This window comes from Danio rerio, chromosome 18, assembly GCF_052040795.2.
Source record: "Danio rerio strain M-AB ecotype USA chromosome 18, GRCz13ab, whole genome shotgun sequence".
NCBI classification, from domain to species: domain Eukaryota; kingdom Metazoa; phylum Chordata; class Actinopteri; order Cypriniformes; family Danionidae; genus Danio; species Danio rerio.
This window is the reverse complement of record NC_141038.1, coordinates 1,668,632-1,681,411: the sequence shown is the minus strand read 5'-3', so window position 1 is coordinate 1,681,411 and position 12,780 is coordinate 1,668,632. Positions and strand designations below refer to the sequence as shown.

At 39.4% G+C, this 12,780-nt stretch overlaps 1 protein-coding gene across 2 annotated transcripts in view; it reads left to right on the top strand.

Annotated features, from left to right (window-relative positions):
* Positions 1-12,780, top strand: part of hcn4 (hyperpolarization activated cyclic nucleotide-gated potassium channel 4) — a 140,975-nt gene that overhangs the window by 73,709 nt on the left and 54,486 nt on the right. For both annotated transcript variants that reach the window (XR_015514528.1, XM_087292790.1), the window contains exon 4: positions 2,040-2,258. Coding sequence is in view for 1 of the 2 variants with exons in the window: in XM_087292790.1 (XP_087148916.1) it covers positions 2,040-2,258 (219 nt within the window). In the remaining variant the exon portion in view is untranslated. The remainder of the gene's footprint in view (positions 1-2,039; positions 2,259-12,780) is intronic.

Here is a 12,780-nt window from a genome sequence, read left to right as displayed (position 1 = left end):
TCCCTATATTTACTAGAGCGTGTGCACGATTTCTTAATTCATCTCAGGTTAATGGTCAAATAAGCCGAAATAGTGGCAAAAATGCTTATATTTTGATGACATTTTAAGGTATTTGCTCATGTAAAAGTAGACTCACTCTGACGGAATTATTTAAATCAACAAATCATTAATTGAAGACTCACTCTGACTGGATCATTTGAATCAGTGAATCTTTAACTGTAGACTCACTCTGACTGAATCATTTGAATCAACAAATCGTTAACTGGAGACCAGCTCTGAACGGATCAAGTGAATCAGTGAATCTTTAACTGGAGACTCACTCTGATTCCTGCATTAAAATCTGTTCATCTTCAACTCGAGACTCACTCTAAACGGATCATTTAAATCAACAAATCATTAACGGAAGATCCGCTCTGACTAGATCAAATGAATCAGTGAATTGTTAACTGTTGACTCACTCTTACCAGATTGTTTGAATCAGTGAATCTTTAACTGTAGACTCACGCTGACCAGATCATTTAAATCAACGAATCATTAACTGTAGACTCACTCATGACTGGAACAACTGAATCAGTGAATATTTACCTGGAGACTCACACTGATTGGATCAATTGAATCAGTGAATCTTTAACTGTAAACTCACTCTGACTGGATCATTTGAATCAAATCATTAATTAAAGAGACTTGCTCTGACTGGATCAGTTGAATCAGTAAATTGTTAACTGAAGACTTTTTCTAATTGGATCATTTGAGTCAGTGAATCTTTAACTAGACTCACTCTGACTAGTTTATTTGAATCAACAAATCATTAACTGAAGACTCGCGCTGACTAAATCATTTGAATCAATGAATTTTTAACTATAGACTCATGCTGAATGGATCATTTGAATCAACAAATCATTAACTCGAGACTCGCTCTGACTGAATAAATTGAATCAGTGAATCTTTAACTATAGACTCATTCTGAACAGATCATTTTAATCAAATCATTAACTCGAGACTCGCTCTGACTGAATAAATTGAATCAGTGAATCTTTAACTGTAGACTCACTCTGAACGGATCATTTAAATCAAATCATTAACTCAAGGCTCACTCTGACTGGATTAATTGAATCAGTGGATCTTTACTGTAGACTCACTCTGAATGGACCATTTGAATCAAATAATTAACTCGAGACTCACTCTGACTGGATCAATTGAATTTAAAAAAGCCTTAAAAGGAGACTCACTCTAACTGGATCAATTAAATCAGTGAATCTTTAATTGTAGAATCACGCTTTCAGGATCAAGTGAATCAGTGGATCTTGAACCGTAGACTAACTCTGAATGGATCATTTGAATTAAATCATTAACTGTAGACTCAATTTGATTGGATCATTTGAATCAACCAATCATTAACTGTAGACTCGCTCTCACTAAATCATTTGAATCAACAAATCATTAACTGGAGACTCACTCTGACTGGATCATTTGAATCAGGCAATCTTTAACTGTGGAATCATTCTGATCAGATCATTTGAATCATCAAATCATTAACTCGGGAATCGCTCAGACTGGATCAGTTGAATCAGTGAATCTTTAACTGTAGACTAACTCTGAACGGATCATTTGAATCAGATTATTACCTGGAGACTTTCACTTATTGAATCAATTGAATCAGTGAGTCATTAAACGAAGACTCGCTCTAACTGCTATGAGTGTATGGTAAATCAGAAACTCACTCTGATCGGATCCTTTGAATGAATGAATCATTAACTGGAGACTCACTCACACTGGATCATTTGAATCAGTGAATTATGGGTGAAGTGTATGTTATGGTGTCAACAGTGTCAAACATAAATAGATTCTAATAACATTACAGGTGTTTGCTCATGTTTTCTCTTATATAAAATGATTAGTTGGCAAGATTATATATGATTATTATTATTGTTGTTATTTTAGTGTTGCTTGTCTTAGTTCATGAAGTCATTGTGAGTATCATCAGGTCATCTGTGCCATGAACTGTTTATGATTCTCTCTCTGTGTCTGTCTTTCTCCAGAACGACACGTGGGGTCAGCAGTATTCCTACGCTCTCTTCAAGGCCATGAGCCACATGCTGTGTATAGGATATGGCATGTATCCTCCCGTGGGCATGACAGACGTGTGGTTGACCATCCTCAGCATGATCGTGGGTGCCACGTGTTACGCCATGTTTGTTGGGCACGCCACAGCGCTGATCCAGTCCCTGGACTCCTCGCGCAGGCAGTATCAGGAGAAGGTGAGTGGCCACCAGTTGGTTAACATAATGAAGAAATGAGGAAAACAGCAGGGGAAGCTTCCCGTGAAGGTGCTGCCGAGGTGCATTCTGGGTTCGACATCTGCTAACGTGGTGAACAAACAGCAGGGACGCTTGTGTATGAGAATGACGTGTGAGTTATGGGTGAACCGTGTTGTTTATTTGGTCAAATTAGTTGCAAGAATGCATTAAGACATTTTAAAGGAATTAGCTCATGCAAAAGTAGAATCGCTTTGACTGGATCATTTGAATCAGTGTATTGTTAACTGGAGGGTGTAGATTCACTCTGACTGAATCATTTGAATCAATAAATCATTAACTGGAGACTCGCTTTGACCGGATGATTTGAATCAGTGAATTGTTAACTGGAGATTGGACTCTAACTTTGACTGAATCATTTGAATCAGTGGGTCATTAACTAGAGACTCGCTCCGACCGGAAGTGGACTTGTTAGCTGGAGAGTGGAGACTCACTCTGACTCAATCACTTGAATCAGTCGATCATTAACTGGAGACTCGCTCTGACCGGAAGTGGATTTGTTAGCTGGAGAGTGGAGACTCACTCTGACTTAATCATTTGAATCAGTGAATCATTAATTGGAGACTTTCTTTTACCGGATGATTTGAATCAGTGAATTGTTAACTGGAGAGTGGAGACTCACTCTTATTGAATCATTTAAATCAGTGAATCATTAAATGGAAACTCGCTCTTACCGGAAATGGATTTGTTAGCTGGAAAGTGGAGACTCACTCTGACTGAATCATTTGAATCAGTGAATTGTTAACTGGAGAGTGAACTTTCACTCTGACTGAATCATTTGAATCAGTGAATCATTAACTAGAGACTTGCTCTGACCAGATCATTTGAATCAGTGAATCATTAACTGTAGACTCACTCTGACTAAATCATTTGAATCAGTGAATCATTAACTGCAGACTCGCTCTGACAGTTTGATTTGAATCAGTGAATCGTTAACCAGAGAGTGGACTCTTACTCTGACTGAATCATTTAAATCAGTGAATCATTAACTGGAGGCTCACTCTAACTGAATCATTTGAATCAGTGAATCATTACCTGCAGACTCACTCTGACAGTTTGATTTGAATCAGTGAATCGTTAACCAGAGAGTGGAGACTCAGTATTTAAGGCAAGCACATTATAAGTAACTAATTAATGACCAAAATAATAAAAGTGATCCCTTACTTTACACTTTGAGTGCAAAAGTAATGTCATTACAAAAACTAGTGACAATTTACACCCATCTCTGACTATGAACCAGACCAATGTTGAAAGTGTGAGGGGTAAATAGGATATTCATGATGCTCGGAAAGAGGAAAGGCGAAAGTCAATTATGTAGAATGTGAGCGAGTGGAGAAACACAGTCCAGCTGGACGACAGCGTGACACTTCTAAACTCATCTCAGCTCGCTAACATGATTACTGCAGTTCCTGCCGGCTACTTTAATTCACAATAATGCACTTATAACGGCCCATAAACAACCAACTCGAGAGCACCCATATTAATATTCTCTCACACTGAGGTTTTGCTCTGATGATTGAAATTAAATTCATGACCCCAACTTTAGGACGTGCGTCATTCTGGGCTGATTTTATTGAACTGTTTGTGTGCTTGCACTTGTGTAGATGTATTATTCCAGGAGGCTCATACTGTTGAAGTCAGAATTATTAGCCCTCCTGAGTTATTGTTTTCCCAATTTCTGTTTAAGATTTCTTCAGCACATTTCTAATCATAACAGTTTTAATAACTCATTTCTAATAACTGATTTATTTTATCTTTGCCATGATGACAGCACATAACATTAGACTAGATATTCTTCAAGACACTAGTATTCAGCTTAATGTGGCATTTAAAGGCCTTACTAGGTTAGTTAGGGTAATTAGACAAGTCATTGTTTAACTGCCGACAGTATAACTAGCCGGCAGCTAGCTCTCTGCAACTCCCACATGGTCGCCCACTGAAGCTAAGCAGGGCTGCGCTTGGTCAGTACCTGGATGGGAGACCACATGGGAAAGCGAGGTTGCTGCCGGAAGTGGTGTTAGTGAGGCCAGCATGGGGGCGCCCAACCTGCGGTCTGTGTGGGTCCTAATGCCCCAATATAGTGACGGGGACGCTATACTGCTCAGTGAGTGCCGTCTTTTGGATGAGACGTTAAACCGAGGTCCCAACTCTCTGGGATCGTTAAAAATCCTCGAAAAGAGTAGAGGTTTAACTCCGGCTACCTGGCCAAATCTGCCCACTGGCCTCTGTCCATCATGGCCTCCTAACATTCCCCATATCATAATTGGCATATCATCATATCACACGGTCTGGCATCCAAGTGGATGCTGCACACTGGTGGTGGATGAAGAGACCCCCCCCCCATTGTGTAAAACGCTTTGAGTGCCCATAAAAGCGCAATATAAATGTAAGGAATTATTATTATTAACAGTGGTTTATTCTGTAGACAATCCTAATATTGTGTAAGGGGGCTAATAATATTGACCTTAAAAAGGCTTTAAAACAATTAAAAACTGTTTTTATTGTAGCTGAAATAAAACAAATAAGACTTTCTGCCGAAAAAAAATAGTATCAGACATACTGTGAAAAAATCCTGAGTCTGTACATCATACATCAGCATCATTTGGGAAATGTTTTCTGACTTTACCTTTATCAGTGGTTGACCTGGTCTCACTCGTGCTCAGCGGGCAGTACGGTGTGCCAGGCGGATCCCTCATGCCCACTGCATGGGCAGATTTTAGTCCCTTCCCTGATGCCCACCTCACCGTAGGTCCATCGCCACATGGTGCGCCATCTGTTGAGACACCAAGGGCTGGAAAAAAAGTGAGAAACACAGAGGTGGAGAAGATGCAACTAAAAACAAACAAACAATATTTTATTTTAGTTTGCATACAGTATTGTTGTGGAGAGGTAAGCATGATCGAATACCCAATAAAGGGGGAGAGCATGCTCAGAGCCCGGCGGCTAATCAGCAGGCCAATCCGAAATAATAAGCAACACCTGTTTATTCTAGTGATTGGACCGGAGAGACACCCGTCTTAAGGAGAACGGGAGGAACAGTCGGGAGAGAGAGCTGAACGACGGCCACATAGTGGGAGCTGTCCTTTACAGTTGTTACTTAAAATAAAAAATCTGTTACTTACCTCAACGCCGACCCTGTCTTCTTCTTCCCACACAAAGAACCTTTGTTACAATTGTATTATTAATTTTCCTTCGGCTCAGTCCCTTATTTATCAGGGGTCGCCACAGCGGAATGAACTGCCAACTATTCCAGCATATGTTTTACACAGCGGATGCCCTTCCAGCTGCAACCCAGTACTGAGAAAAACCCATACACTCTCATTCACACACTCATACAGTACGGCCAATTAAATTCATCAATTCCCCTATAGCGCATGTGTTTGGACTGTGGGGGAAACCGGAGCACCCGGAGGAAACCCAACAAACTCCACACAGAAATGTCAACTAATCCAGCTGGGGCTCGAACCAGCGACCTTCTTGCTGTGAGGCCACAGTGCTGACCACTGAGCCACCGTGCCACCCACAGTATTTATAAAGAATCTGTATACTAGTTTTAAGGTGGGTACATTTTTATTTATTATTTTATTAATATAATGTAATAATAGAATATGTTGTACTGTTCGCTGGGTTTTTGTTGTGTTATTGATAGATTTATTAGCGTCTTATTTTTATAGTTAGTGTGAAATGTATAATTCTAAATGTACAGAAAAACTCCCCAGTCATACTTTAATTGAATGTACAATTCTAGCTTCTAACACACCATTAACCAAGACTTTTAGCTCAATACACTACTAATTAGCTGCTTATTAATAGTTATTGAAGTTGTAGTTTGTGTAGGGTTAGGGATGTGGAATCAGATCATACTTTATAAGTGCTAATATGCAGTTAATGTCCTTTTAATAGGCAGATAATAAGCCTGTAGAACATGCTGTGAATTGTTACTTAAACTAATGTGTAAAGCATGAATGCATTTAACCCAAACTTAATAGTTAAAAAGTATTATTATATTCTACACCAGATATGGTGGCGCAGTGGTGCAGTAGGTAGTGCTGTCGCCTCACAGCAAGAAGGTCGCTGGTTCGATCCTCAGCTCAGTTGGTGTTTCTGTGTGGAGTTTGCATGTTCTCCCTGCGTTCGGCGTAGGTTTCCTCTGGGTGCTCCGGTTTCCCCCACAGTCCAAAGACATGCGGTACAGGTGATTTGGGTAGGCTAAATTGTCCGTAGTGTATGAGTGTGTATGTGAATGTGTGTGTGTATGTTTCCCAGACATGGGTTGCGGCTGGAAGGGCATCCGCTGCGTAAAAACTTGCTGGATAAGTTGGCAACCCCAGATTAATAAAGGGACTAAGCCGACAAGAAAATGAATGAATGAATGAATAACCAGTGTGCGCCACAACCCGAAGTCCCAATCACAGTCAGTGGTTTGTTAAACAAGTGAATTGTAACCTAAAATGTCGTGTAATTTATGAAAAATACGTAATTTCTTTATGTTGTGACGAGCTGCTTTCCAGCAAGTTTTTATGTGGTTGTTAATGTGGAATCCAGGTCAAAATGGTGCATCTGATCAGTAAGGCTGAGAATGTGCAATAACAAGAGCAAAACACAAACACAAACCAAAAATACACCTGAGGAGTGAGCCGGGAAGGCTGAGGGAATTGCATCAACCTCTTGACTTTCTCAGGAAATTGTTTTTGTCTCATAAGGGTAAAGATGGAGGGAGGAGCGAATGAGATGATGTGATGAGCGTCTCTTCATCTGACCTCAGACAGTGTGAAGCAAACTCTCTAAATGTCCTTTAACACTGCACAAAATGCTCTTCTTATAGTTTTTGTCTTGTTTCTAGTCCAAATATCTCAAAATTCTTTAATCAAGAAGCATTTTCTAAACAGGCATAATCAATGTCAAAATGTTTTCTTTTCCTGTTTATATGTTTCCTTAAAATAAGCAAAACAATCTGCCAATAGTGTAAATAAAAAATTTTTATTACAAAACAAAACCTAGATTATTTTACTTGCTCCATTGGTTAATTATTATGCTTGTTTTAAGGTTAAACAATTCAATTGACTCATTATTTCTATATAGTTTTGGTTACACTATTTAAAGGGTGTTCATAAGACATATCATTCATGCAACACAGGCTTATTGTGAAAACGTACCCCCGTATACATATCTGGAGAGCACGAATCATGTAGCCAGAGCTACTTATTCAATTCAATTCAGCTTTATTTGTATAACGCTTTTACCATGTAGATTGTGTCAAAGCAGCTTCACATAAATGGTCATAGTAACTGGATCAGGGTAGTTCAGTTTTTAGTGTTTAAGTTCAGTTCAGTTCAGCTAAGTTCAGTGCGGTTTAAAGTCATTACTGAGAGTCCAAACACTGAAGAGCAAATTCATCGATGCGTAGCTCTACCAATCCTGAACCATGCGAGGCAGTGGCGACAGCGGAGAGGGAAAAAAAACTTCACCGAATTTCTCCGCTGACCAAAAGTCTTGTGCAGTCTTATGGCTGCATTTCATCTTTAAACAAACGTTACGGGGTGGTATGACGCCGTCGACGGCGTTACAAAACGGCTGTTTCTTTTTCCTCTACCAGCTGACCGATTACCTCTGTAAGGACGGCTTTTCCGCTGTTACCAGTTTGCCCAGTAGCTCGTCACGTATGTTGGCACACTGAAGATGCAGAGAGCAGTTGACCATGACAACGAGGTTCGAGTTCAGTGAAGAACAGTTCCAGAAAGCAGGTAAACCAAAAACAAGAGCCAAAAAAATGTAATAAAGAAGCAAATAACAGGGTGAGAATGTGATCAAATTTGAAAACGTGGTAAAAGTCTTTTTTCTTTTTCTGGATTGCTTTTGAAAACACTGTCGGTTGGGTTTAAGGAAGGGGGTGGGGGTGGGTGTTGGCTGGTCAGTCAGTCAGTCGACAGCGGCCTCTGGTGGATCCACGCGAGAACAGCAGGTGCGAACGGCACTTGTGAGAGAAATTTGAGGTCTGAAATAGCGTACACAGCGGCCTCTGGTGAATTTACAAAAACAGCACAAAAAACGTACCTCCTTTGAATTTCGCGCTCTCCAGAAATGTATATAGGGGTACGTATCAATAATGGGCCAGGGTTACATGCTCGTGACAACTTATAAAGTGTCTTTTGCTGAGTTAGGACATTTTAAATGCAAAGATGACATTTTTTGTTTTTTGTTTTTTTGATGACATTGTTATTGCAACTTGACATAAGCAAAATACATCACATCGTTTTTGTTGTTGTCTTTTTTCACTTTTAATGTATAGTTGAATTTGAACTTTTAATGTATAGGACAGTATAGAGTATTGACAGGAAAGCAGAGACAGTGGAAGGATCATCATAGGTGGGATTCGAATTTGGGTTGCCGTGAGCACCGGAGTGCTTGTGTCGACGCACTAACCACTACACCACTGGCGTCGACTTTGTTGTTGTCTTGACAACTTGACATTACCAAGACAGCAAAAGTTGTCATAAATCGGTTATAAACATGCTTGACTGTCATGAACACTCTCGAGATTTAGTATGGTATATGGCAGTGTTAATGCATTTGGTCTTGGCATTATAGATCTGCTACGCTGCTGCTGTTGTTGCTTTGATTATTATGGCAATGCAAGTGCCCAGACCTGCTACTGAAAGTATATAGAGATATGGCTACTGAGACTGCGCGTTTCTGCACGCAACAGTGCAATTTGTCACCAGCTGTACTGCGGTTGTATAGGCAACAACCGTACAAGGAACAACCGCTTTTCCATTGACTTAGTTGCGATGCGCATTTAGCTGGGTTTCTTTATTTATTGATTTATTTTGGAGATAATGTATACATAATTGCATTCAAATATGAATACAACAGAAAGACATAAAACCAATGTAAAACAAACAAAAGCTAGAACAGTTTAGGTATATACATAAATAAAATGTCAAGCAGGAATTTGTCTATAGCTTTAATTATGAAGACAATAAAATATTTTAAAAAATAAAAATAAAAAAAATGATAAAAATACAATAAATAAAAATAAAAAGAGCAGCATTTTGCTAAATATAAATATAAATAAATATTTTTATGCTTTATATGCTGTTATTTCTTATTTGTTTATATTTCACTTGATGCGTTCACTATTTAATGTTTCAATACTCAAAGAAATAACAGCCATTGTTCAATTTTCCCTTGGCTATATGACACTTAATAGGTAATTCCCCTTTATTTAAGGATGTTGCATATTATCCGGCGATAATTAAACTGTTTTAGCAGACATGCCATCTGAGAAACTAACACGCTGTTGCTGCAAGCATAATATATGTAACGTCTGTAGCAGATCTCAACATGGGTGGAGCTGGGGTGGAGGAGGGTCTCCGGAAATGCGCCGCAGCTCAATAGTATAAAACAATACAGAGCATTTAAACTGATGAGGAGCGAGAAAGAGTTTCATGGCAGAAATTTCACTTTTGAATTTGTCTTTAAAATGTCATTTAATATTAATGACGCTGTTAGAAAGTTGTTTGACAGAGCAATGAAACTTTTAATGAGACATTTTTATGTACAATTTATTCCGCTGAAAATATTTGTGATGTTTGTGTCAATGTTTGTGACTGATTTATGACCAGTTTTGTTGTCTTGATGATGTGAAGTTGTCATGACAAAGACAAAAACAGGTTGTGGTGTATTTATTTGTCAAGTTGTCATAATACAAGCGCTGCATGTGAATTGGATGAATTAAATAGGTCATAGTGTATGAGTGTGTATGGGTGTTTCCAGTACTGGGTTGCAGCTGGACGGGCATCCACTGTGTACAAATGCTGGAATAGTTGGCGGTTCATTCCACTGTGTCAACCTCTGAAATAGAGACTAAGTCTGTTCATTTGTGAGGGGTAAATGTCTCTCTGTCAGGATTATTTAGCAATGCTGTAATTCTGAGTAGATGACGGGTGGTTTTGAAACCATAACCTGATGCATTTGTAGTACAGTTATGCAGAAGTCTCGATTTGCTCCTCATTTCATCTCTCTTCAGTATGACACATTAAGCAGATCTCATTTATATTATTCTGTCCTCCTGGCGAACACGAGCGCACGGAAGAAGGCCAGTTAGTCATTCAGAGGAAGGAATAAGAAAAGCAGACGAGATGAGATTTTCAACATCTCCGGGCCTGAATGAATAACAGCATTATGTTTTTTCTGCTGACTGTAATCTAAACACTGACACAAATACCTGTACGGCACCGCAGGGCAAACAGATCCCGCACTATTTCTTTCAAATCTCTCTCTCTCTCTCTCTCTCTCTCTGATTCAACTCTTATATTAGATATTCATGGCAGTCTGAACATGCGCTGGGAACTGAGCGTTTGGTTTACGACTGCTTCAGTTTGCCTGCTCCTTCATTGTGATGTTTTTAATGCCTGCAGCTTATGTGTTTACTGTAGGAGTGGCACGGATTATTCAAAGCGTTTGGGGAGATTTCTTGATTTAAAGATGATGTAAAATCACTGAGGACACACACAGAGAGAGAGAGAGAGAGATATGTGAACTGTTTAGCAAGTCCTGCTAGTTGTGATTTTGGTTTTGTTTTGCTTTGGGGTTTTTTTGGCTTGATTTTATGAGAACTCTTGCAGAAATCTGATTTATGGCAATATACACTGACCGGCCACTTTATTAGGTACTTCTGTTCAACTGTTTATTGACACAAAATTTTAATCAGCCAATCACATGGCAGCAGCTCACTGCATTTAGGCATGTAGACATGGGGAAGACGATCTGCTGCAGTTCAGAGCGAGCATCAGAATAGGGAAGTAAGAGGATTTAAGTGACTTTGAATGTGGCATGGTTGTTGCTGCCAGACGGGCTGCTCTGAGTATTTCAGAAACTGCTGATCTACTGGGATTTTCACGCACAATCATCTCTAGGGTTTACAGAGAATGCTCCAACGAAGAGGAAATATCCAGTGAGCGGCAGATCTGTGGGCGCAAATGCCTTGTTGATGAGGCCAGAGGTCAGAGGAGAATGGCCAGACTGGTTCCAGCTGATAGAAAGGCAACAGTAACTCAAATAAGCACTCGATACAACCGAGCTCTGCAGAAGAGCATCTCTGAACACACAACACGTCCAACCTTGAGGCGGATGGGCTACAGCAGCAGAAGAGCACACCGGGTGCCGCTCCTGTCAGCTAAGAACAGGAAACTGAGGCTACAATTCACACAGACTCACCAAAACTGGACAATAGAAGATTGGAGAAACGTTGCTGCTCTGATGAGTCTCCATTTCTACTGACACATTCGGATGCTCGGCTCACAATTCAGCGTCAACAACATGAAAGCATGGATCATCCTGCCTTGTATCAGCGGTTCAGGCTGGTGGTGGTGGTGTAATGGTGTGGGGGAGATTTTCTTGGCACACTTTGTGTCCATTAGTACCAATTCAGCATCAGCCTACCTGAGTATTGCTGCTGACCATGTCCATCCCTTTATGAGCACAGTGTCTCCATCTTCTGATGGCTACTTCCAGCAGGATAACGCAGCATGTCATAAAGCTCAATCATCTCAGACTGGTTTCTTGAACATGACAATGAGTTCACTGTACTCAAATGGCCTCCACAGTCACCAGAGCTCAATCCAATAGAGCATCTTTAAGATGTGCAACGGGAGATTGGCGATATGGATGTGCAGCCGACAAATCTGCATCATCTGAGTGATGCTATCATGTCAATATGGAGCAAAATCTCTGAGAAATATTTTCAGTAGCTTGTTGAATCTCTGCCATGAAGGATTAAGGCAGTTCTGAAGGCAAAAGCAGTCCAACCTGGTACTAGAAAGGTGTACCTAATAAAGTGGCCAGTGAGTGTATGCATATTAGTATGTTCATATTTAGATTGCACATATGTAATATGTCATAAATGAAGCATATTTTTTTAAAATAATGCAAAATTAGCTGTAATTTTTATATATGTTCATATGTGGCCATATATCTAATATATTTCAACATATTTGTAATTCCAGTGGTTCAAAATTATATGTAAGCTGACATTATGCTTATTGCATTTATGAGATATTTTATGTAATGCAAAATATTAACTTGTATGTCATGAGTAATTTTCATATATTTCCATATATACTTTTTTATATATGGGAAGTGGTGGCTGGTGTGTATTGTAGCTTGAGGGTGTAAAGATGGTGTTAAATATTCATTGGTAGTAGATTATTGGTCATTAATGACTGGATCAATATCTGTACATTTCAAATTGGAAATTGGGTCATGAATAATTAAATCACAATGAATGGGAAAGAAAACATTTAAATTCAGATACTAACTGCACGGGTTTCATTAATGTGCATTTATATCTTAAAGCAAGAGAAAAATCTGCTGATGGCGTCAGAAAATAGATTTCCTTAAAGGCATGAAGTTGATTTTCTGCCTCTGTTTCTGGCTTTTTGATTTAAGTAATCTTTTTGATCAC